The following is a 9,291-nucleotide window of genomic DNA, read 5'->3' on the forward strand; positions in this document are numbered from 1 at the left end:
AACTCGACGGGAGCCAGCTTCAGTGTGCGCTTGCAGCCCAGAAAGCCAACCATATCCTGGGCTGTATCAAAAGAAGTGTGACCAGCAGGTCAAAGGAGGTGATCCTGCCCCTCTACTCTGCTCTCAAGCAACCCCATCTGCAGTACTGCATTCAGCTCTGGGACCACCAACATAAAGAGGGATGCGAACCTGCTCAAGCAAGTCCAGAGGAGGCTACAAAGATGCTCCAAGGGCTGGAGCACCTCTGCTATAAAGACAGGCTGGGAGAGTTGGACTTATTCAGCCTGAAGAAGAGAAGGCTCTGGGGAGATCTTAGAGCAGCCTTCCAGTACCTAAAGGGCTAAAGCTGGAGGGCATGTAGTGACAGGACAAGAGGGAATGGCTTTAAGCTGAAAGAGGGAAGGTTTAGATCAGATGGAAGGAAGGAAGGAAGGAAGGAAGGAAGGAAGGAAGGAAGGAAGGAAGGAAGGAAGGAAGGAAGGAAGGGGGGAGGGAGGAAGGAAGGAAGGAAGGAAGGAAGGAAGGAAGGAAGGAAGGAAGGAAGGAAGGAAGGAAGGAAGGAAGGAAGGAAGGAAGGAAGGAAGGAAGGAAGGAAGGAAGGAAGGAAGGAAGGAAGGAAGGAAGGAAGGAAGGAAGGAAGGAAGGAAGGAAGGAAGGAAGGAAGGAAGGAAGGAAGGAAGGAAGGAAGGAAGGAAGGAAGGAAGGAAGGAAGGAAGGAAGGAAGGAAGGAAGGAAGGAAGGAAGGAAGGAAGGAAGGAAGGAAGGAAGGAAGGAAGGAAGGAAGGAAGGAAGGAAGGAAGGAAGGAAGGAAGGAAGGAAGGAAGGAAGGAAGGAAGGAAGGAAGGAAGGAAGGAAGGAAGGAAGGAAGGAAGGAAGGAAGGAAGGAAGGAAGGAAGGAAGGAAGGAAGTGGTGAGGCCCTGGCACATGTTGCCCAGAGAAGCTGTGGCTGCCCCATCCCTGGCAGTGTTCAAGGCCAGGCTGGACAGGGCTTGGAGCAACCTGGTCTAGTGGAAGGTGTCCCTGTCCATGGCAGGGGCTTGGACTAGATGATTTTTAGGGTCCCTTCCAATCTAAACCATTCTGTGATGTAAAGTCTCAAATGTCTTTACAAGCTAGCCCACAGCAGAGGCTTCTCTAAGCCAGTCATGAGAATTGCAATGGCAGTAGCTGTGGAACAGGCTATGAAAGCGTACAATTCTCTTCCCATTTTGGGCATCAGTTTCCACTTTGTCTCTTATTTCCTCTTTACAGTCCCTCATTTTCTTACATTGCTAAAAATGGCTGCTTAAGGACAGGCCAAAGTAATATCCCACCGGTTTGAATTACTTACAGGACTGCCAGCCCCACAAGGTTTAACCTGAGGCAAATAGACAATGTTACATCCAAAACAAGACTGTTTGACCTCCCCTTCCCCCAGCAGATGTTCGGTTTTTACAAAATAAAAGGGGAACTGAATAAGGATGCTCAATATTCCAACTAGCAATAAGCAATACTTTTCTTTTAAGGCAATTTACTTACTGATGGGAAAAAAGAAGACATGCCACTGCATATTGAATGTCAGGGTGAAAAGATCTTACTCAAATATTTGCCTTCATAGCATTTTATTAGCAGTACATGAATACTATCTCCCTAGCAGATCTGGAAAGTCACCTATATTCAGAAGCAGGACTGTTATTTCCTTTAGGGTCCTCAAATGAGGCTTCCCTTTGTTCTTTTCTTATCAAACAGGAAGCACCAGAAAACTGATAAACAAAATCCTGGAAAACAATCCTGCTACAGTACTGTTTTCTGTTTATCATCTCACTCACTGCTGATTCTTTTCTATCCTCATTCCTACAAATTAGGTATCACAAAGATTAACAGAGAAATCACAGCTTTCTTCCACGTGGCTTGCACATTTCGCTATTGTGATTTCAAATCCTCATCTCCCAGAGTGTGGCCATGTTGTACTTCAGATGCCTCAGAATGGCTGCAGTTGCACATTCAATGGTGCTGTTGCTTGCAGCCCCTCTGCCTTCCTTCACCAGCAACTACTTGTTTCCCACCCCATGCTACACTCTGTTATGCACAGTTGTTTATGAGAACAGGAAACAAATCAATTCAAATTGGGTTTTCCTAAACCACACAATTTTACGGCCACGCTTTCCCAACAGTTACATGAAATCTAAGGCAATTCCTGTAACACCAATGAGACTCTGATGTAACAAAATAAAGTTACTGATGTGTAAATGGATGCTTGATTGAAGCAAATCAATTGAGAAACAGAAGATGGAAAAGGAGAAGTGAAGAACTAAACTGCAATAACCAGAGCTTATGGAAAGTCAGACTTATTTTGTCCTAAGTAAATGGCAAAGTACTAACTAAAATAGGTAAATGTTCTGATACGGGTAATACAAATTTCAGATTTTCTCATCACAGGGAAAAGATTAAAACTGTCACATTTCTTAACAAAAACAACACTGGGATTCCAGTGCCAAGACCCCAGTGTAAATGGTGCCTCCCAGCCCCTCATCTCTTAGGACTGATAGGGAACTAAAAAGCTAAAGAGCTGGAACAGAGGACCACTGAGGAGGACCACCTGCAGTTTGGCAACCAGAGAGCTTCCAAGAGACAATGCCTGGAAACAATAAGCTTTTTGGGTCTCAGCCCCACAGAGCAAGGCCTATAACTCTTTAATCCCAGGACAACACACATGGCAGGCTCAGAGCCAAAGCTGAAAGCCAAGCTCTGCAGTACACCAACAGAGTTCAAAAATCTTAATAAAAAATGCTTGCAAGTGAAAATTTTCAATCCACCCAAAAGAACAACTGTGAGTAGTTGATAGCCTCACCTCCTTTGTGCCAGCAATGAAAATCCTCATAGCTAGGCCCAGCAAGGTGACCCAGCCTAGTTAGAGCTGGTTTGATGTCATTTGAGTGATGCTAAAGCTGCTGTAGGACCAGTGAAACCACCCCTCTGTCCAACCCTCCGCATGCTGCTTGCACTGTCGAGATGTGGCCAGGGCCACAGAAACCCACGCTGGCAGCTGCCCTGCTGTTCACTTATCAGTGTCAATGTTAGGCCTTGGAAAAAAACACCAAGCAAAAATATATTTATCATGCAGTCTCCAGGCAAGCTTTTAAACCATGTGTGTTATCAGGGTATCTCTAACCGAATCAAAGCACCATTCCCCCATAAATTAGTAGCATTAGGGCACTGACAAGTAAAAATACAAAGGTGTTAAATTCCTAGTAATACACAACTCTGGTTGTTCTTGAAAGGACAGTTCAACTGTAGATTCACACTACTCCAACAGACCAGCTTTGCATGTACACACAAATACACACACACATGCAACTCTACAAAATACTGGCACATCAGACACCCTCCCAGTGGTGTCCGATCACAGCCCTAAATATGTTCTTCTCTCAAACCAGGCTGTAGACTTAGCATCTGTTATGCCTTCTCATAGCTGACCACTGGGCCACAAAGAATATTATACCTGTTCTCTTCTCAGGTGATCACCATTTAGGTTGGAATACCCAAGATGTCTTCTCCAGCACCAAAAAGCACGTGCAGTTCAGCCACAGAAACAGCCTTCTGGGTGAGATTTCTGTTGTACCATTCTGTATGAAGGTCCCTTCTCCCCTTTGGAACAAACTCTAAGACCCAATTTAGGAATGTTGTCTTGCAGCAGCATCTTCCGCCAAAGGTCTCTAGTTAGACTGATGCATACAAGTTGCTTCTGACAACCAAAATCTCCTCTCACCCCTCCTAGTACACTGATTTTTGACTGTTTAACAACTGCAGACTCAAGCTTTGTAATGCAACAAAGCAGATTTTGTCCCTAAGCAAGACATGACCCTGACAAGACAAAGGCGATGCCTTTGTTGTATGGGTAGCAGCTTACCTACACCTAACAGTTCCTCTTCCTGAATTTTTCCAACTCGCCACTTTCCTGAAACAACACCAGCGATCAGTTACCATCACTAGTGAAAAATACATAGAAATTTCAGGACAGATTTAATGATACTGCTTCCTGTAACAGCAGAGTTCTTGATTAACTCCAGGTCACAGAATGCATCCCTTCTGTAACACCAGCCCTGACTGAAGTACAGTGGGTCTCTTCCTGATCCTAGGAGTCCTTTCTACGGGGCCACGGGGTGTGCGGGGCACACAGGTAAACCAGAAAAAGATTTTTCAGGTCTTAGAGTTTAGACCTTGGCTCTGCGAACAGCAGCTCCTTTCCGTAGCCCTGATCTCTTCAAAAAGCAATCCCTGCCCAGGTGAGGACTGAAGAGCATGGGATAGTAATGTGCTGCTGCACTAGGAATGCTCCTACTCATTACAACATAAGCATGTTACTATATCAAAAGTTAAGTCAAGCAAGATCCAGGCTGTCAGACCATTCAGAAAATATTTAGTAGTATTGTTTAATATCTTCATTAATGACATGGACAGTGGAATCAAGTGCACTCTCAGCAAATTTGTTGACGACACCAAGCTATGTAGTACAGTTGACATGCTGGAGGGAAGGGACGCCATCCAAAGGGACCTGGACAAGCTTGAAAGGTGGGCCCATGTGAGCATCATGAGGTTTAACAAGGCCAAGTGCAAGGTCCTGCAATACAGATATCAGTAGAGGCTGGGGATGAAGAGATTGAGAGCAGCCCTGCGGAGAAGGACTTGGGGGTACTGGTGGATGAAAAACTGAACATGAACCAGCCGTATGTGCTTGCAGAAAGCCAACGATATCCTGGGCTGCAACAAAAGAAGCATGACCAGCAGGTCAAGGGAGGTGATTCTCACCCCCTACTCTCTCATGAGACCCCACCTGGAGTACTGCATTCCGATCTGGAGCCCTGAGCACAGTAAAGACATGGATCTGTTAGAGCAGGCCTAGAGGAGGGCCACAAAAATGATCAGTGGGCTGGAGCACCCCTCTTATGAGGGATTGTTTAGTCTGGCAAACAGAAGGCTCTCAGTACTTAAAGAGTGCTTATAAAAAAGATGGGAACAGACTTTTTCGTAAGGCATGTTCATAAGGTTTTAAACTAAAAGAAAGGAGATTTAGGCTAGATACAAAGAAGAAATTTTTTTACAATGAGGGCTGTGAAACACTAGAAGAGGTTGTCCAGAGAAAAGGTAGATGCCCCATCCCTGGAAACATTTAAGGTCAAGTTAGACATGGCTCTGAGCAACCTGATTTAGTTGAGGATGTACCTGCTCATTGCAGAGGACTAGGTGATCTGTAGACGTCCTTTCCAACCCAGACTATCATATGACTCTATGAAAATACCTGCCAGCTGGGACACCACAAGACTTCTTTCAGCAACTTGGAACAAACCTCATCCCTTGGCTATTCTCTAGCCATCTTCCAGTCCCTTACTGTTAGCTTCAACCCAAAATAAGCAGTAGCTAAGTCTTCAATGGTATGTTGAGGTTAATGAATATGATTCTCAAGGCATAGTAGCATTTTCCTCCTGTAATTTTATAGTCGTTTATGTAGTTTGGAAATAGATCTTCAAAGTCAACTCTTTACAGGCATCTACATGAGCTGAGTCCTATAAAGAGGTAAGAGCTGTTCACTTACTTCACTTTTTTAATAAGGTTTAATCTTACAAAAGAAACTTCGCTGTTTCCACAGGAGTTCATGCCTAGCAATCACTATTCCAAAAACATATCTTACTGGTATAATGCTTTTTACTTCATAGGAGTTTAAAAACACAAGTAAAGGTCATATGCTAATTCGACATTTCAAAAATCATACTCAAACCTGAAGCTTCATAAAAGTAAGTTTGATTATGACACTTGATGTACTTTACATATAAGAGCAGCTTAGAATTACTTCTTATTGCTTTATGAACTGAAATCTTATTGCAATAAGACATAATTTTAAAAGGCCTAAAGTAGTAGAGAACACCTAGCCACAGATTTTTAAAATTGTCCTGATAAAGTAACAGCAGATACATCAAATATTTTCTGAAAATCACAGTTCTCACTTCACTAAACTGCCACAAAACAAATTTAGAACTGAAAAAACTTCTCTTTTGTCACTGTTGTTAGTAAAATACTTTACTAACATAGGCTTTGCCTATTTTTTCCTTGGAATGCATGTATTTTAACATACCAAAATAGAAAAGCAGAAAGAGGGAAAAAACTACCATTTCTTAGGAACACTCAAGATGCACATAATACCTAGGCTGCTACTCACCATATTTACCTCAACATCTCATTAGTACCCTGTATTCCTCCATCCTTATCTTCTCTCTTGTTCTTTAATTTCTTACAAAGTTTGTATCCTTCAGAGAAGGCTTTCTTTTTTATACAAGGCTTGACATAACATCTTTCCACCACAAAATACAGAACAACTGATATAGGTAATATTCTTTTCTAAAAGGAAACCAGATCTTAAAACTGTCCTTTTACATTAGCTGGCTTCCCTTCACTGATTTGTCAGTATGCTCCAAATTCTGCTTCAGGGGAATCATCTGACAGACACCAAAAGATTCAATGGCTAGCTGGGGACAGCTGGGATTTCAGACAGCTAGAAAAGTCTAAGAGACTATTTAAATTATGAATTAAGCCTAACAGGCTAATAATCATGAAACTTCCAACTGCTAATAGCATCATGAGACTTCTGAGTTGGCAACGAACTGAGATATATTGAACCTCCTCCTGAGAGAACCCAATAGTTTCAGGTTGGCTGTATATGTAGAACACCACTTCCATCATATTCACAAGGTTTTCTTCATAGTCAGAGGGCTGGAAAAGTAACAGAGCAAACAGCTGTCCAAGGCCCAGTTTTGTAACCATTTATGACAGGATCAAGTATTATTTAGTCTTCAATCTTCAACTTTTGATTTCCAGACTGAGCAGCTTACAACCTGCATGCACATGCCCTCTACACATAAACCATACTCAGGGTCTGGATTCCCAGCTGCTGGAATTAGCTGCTCAGCTTCTGAGCACAGCAGCTCAGAAGACAGAGAGAGGGCTAGGCAGCCATGACTTGAAGAGGAGCCCCACAGAAAAGACAGATTAAATAGTTCATCAATTCTTTAACAGCTTGAGGAAGGTCATTCCCTTAGAAAGGTTCTGCTGGTTAGCACAAAGGAGAGAAAGGTGGTTTCCTGATCTCCAAGATTGTTCATAACTTTCCTATTTTGTAGTTAAAAGATAATCCAGAGCCACACACAGCAGCGGATGTGGAACAGACATCATAATTCTTGTGTAGGTTTTCGAGTACAAAGGGAAAACTAGATACGTGCTGTAGTTACGATTTATTCCATATTTGAGTCTCCTACAGCCATTTAGTACTGAGACCATCTTCAGAGGGCAGGAGAACTCTGCCTGGGAGCACAGAAGCTCCAGGTAGGGAATATCTTGTAAAAATGAAAGCAAATAAAAAACCGTCATAGAATCATGGAAAGCTTAGGGTTGGAAAGGACATTTAAAATTATCTAGTTCCAACCCCCTTGCTACAGGCAGGGACATCTTCCACTTCTTAACCCTTACAGTTCTAGGTAAGGTTGCTTAGGTCATGACAGTTTAAAATGTAGGCTGAATAAAATCATGCAGCAAGAAGTGCCTCGTCTGATACCAACTTTCACTGTCACATTATTGACTGATTTTGGGTATATCGTTAACATGGGAGAGGGAAGAAAAAAGCATTTTTCTTGGTTTGTTAACTCCAAAACATAAAATTGAACGGTAATATAGAAACTGGTCTGCAAATAAGACACTGACAAGGTTTTGGGGGTTTTTTGGTTTTTTTTATTAGAAATAAAAACGGTTCCTACCATTTAAAGATTAAAAACCTTCACAGCTCAGACTACCAAAAGGGAAATGAATGTAAAGAAGGTACGCAATACGTTTTGTTCCCCCATTATAAGCAGTCAGAACTCAGGAGCTTCCATCAGGAAAATCAGCTTGTCCAGCAGCTCAGCCTCTGTTGCTGCGAATGAGTAATTTGGCAGAGGCTTCATTAAAGTCATGTAAGGAAAGAGAATTTTTAAAACACTTATAATCTTTTAACATTTCAGGACAACCTAACAGCTTCACATCCAGAATTTGTAAGATATTGAGACTGTTCATTTACAAAGTATTCAAAGAATTACCACCATATACAGAAAGATAGCATTGCTAACTGTTTTAAAAGTGTAATTTTACATAGAATACAGTCAACCAACAATTTGTTTGCAATTAACACAAGCACTGCTCCTTTTATTTCCTCTGAGGTAGACAAACATGTAGGATACAACTGCCTTCATATTTATTATAGTTCAAAATCCACTGTTCAGCAAAAAACAATCTTCTTTAAGGAAACATTATGTAATTCAGAATTTCTATTGCCAACGTTTAAAAATAATACATCATTCTTTAAAAATAATACAAGCGCAACACTGTAGCACTTATGATGCTTAGATTTGATAGCTGCAGTAAGAACACCTTAAAATATCTCTCTTAAGGTTTAAAAAAAAAAAAAAAAAAAAAAAGAGGGATGGCCTTACACTCTAACATCAGTACATAAATATCTCAAGATAATCAAAATAAAGGACCAGCTCATTCAGATGGAAATATCATCAAACAGATACCCTGTCACTTCAAGTATTTTAACTGAAGTGCAATCAGTTTTATTTCTGTTACCTTCTGAGTGCAGCATCACTAATAGAGGCAAGTTTGAGAGCCTCCTCAGAAGGTGTGGAATTTCAGAATAAAACTACAAGATGCAACTCAGTTTTCATTCTGCAGAACAGTGAAGTAATCAATGTGCTGAAACTTCAAAACCTCGTTTCCCCAACTGGTCCAGCCAGGCTGTAGGTTGCGAGCAAACAACTCCAAGCATTCCACATCTGGCTTGAGAAACTCTGCCAGAACCGCTGTGCAAAAGAAGAAACAAAAGAAGGTAACAACAGTGACAAAGGTACAAATACCAACAGTAAACAAATAAAAACTTCTCTGTGCAGCTAGTGGACGAAAAACTGAATGTTTCATTACAAAAGGAAGAGACAGAAAATTAATTTCAGGGGTTTCATCAAACAGCTAGACTATTTATAGTGAGAAAGTAATTTTAAATAAGTGCCCTTGAGATTCTGAACAATACTGTCAAGGCCTTCAATAGCCTTGATTTATTGGTTTTCATTTAGAGAAAGGGAATGAGGATTTATTTCAGCGTCTACATTGATGAGTTCTGAATTTTTCACTAGTATCAACCAAACACCTCCTAAAGACTCACTCTGCTCCTACAACACAGGGCCAGTGTTTATAAAAATAAATAAATAAAACCTTTCCTTAATTAAGATTACTCT

General features: G+C 41.4%; 1 protein-coding gene across 1 annotated transcript in view; it reads right to left on the reverse strand.

The window, feature by feature from the left end:
- Window positions 1-8,716: 8,716 nt before the first annotated feature.
- METTL4 (methyltransferase like 4) overlaps window positions 8,717-9,291 on the reverse strand; it is a 15,684-nt gene continuing 15,109 nt past the window's right edge. Inside the window, exon 8 of the mRNA XM_010011034.1 lies at window positions 8,717-8,862. Coding sequence (XP_010009336.1) covers window positions 8,717-8,862 — 146 coding nt within the window. The remainder of the gene's footprint in view (window positions 8,863-9,291) is intronic.

This window comes from Nestor notabilis, unplaced genomic scaffold (genome assembly GCF_000696875.1).
Source record: "Nestor notabilis isolate BGI_N333 unplaced genomic scaffold, ASM69687v1 scaffold123, whole genome shotgun sequence".
Lineage (NCBI taxonomy): Eukaryota > Metazoa > Chordata > Aves > Psittaciformes > Psittacidae > Nestor > Nestor notabilis.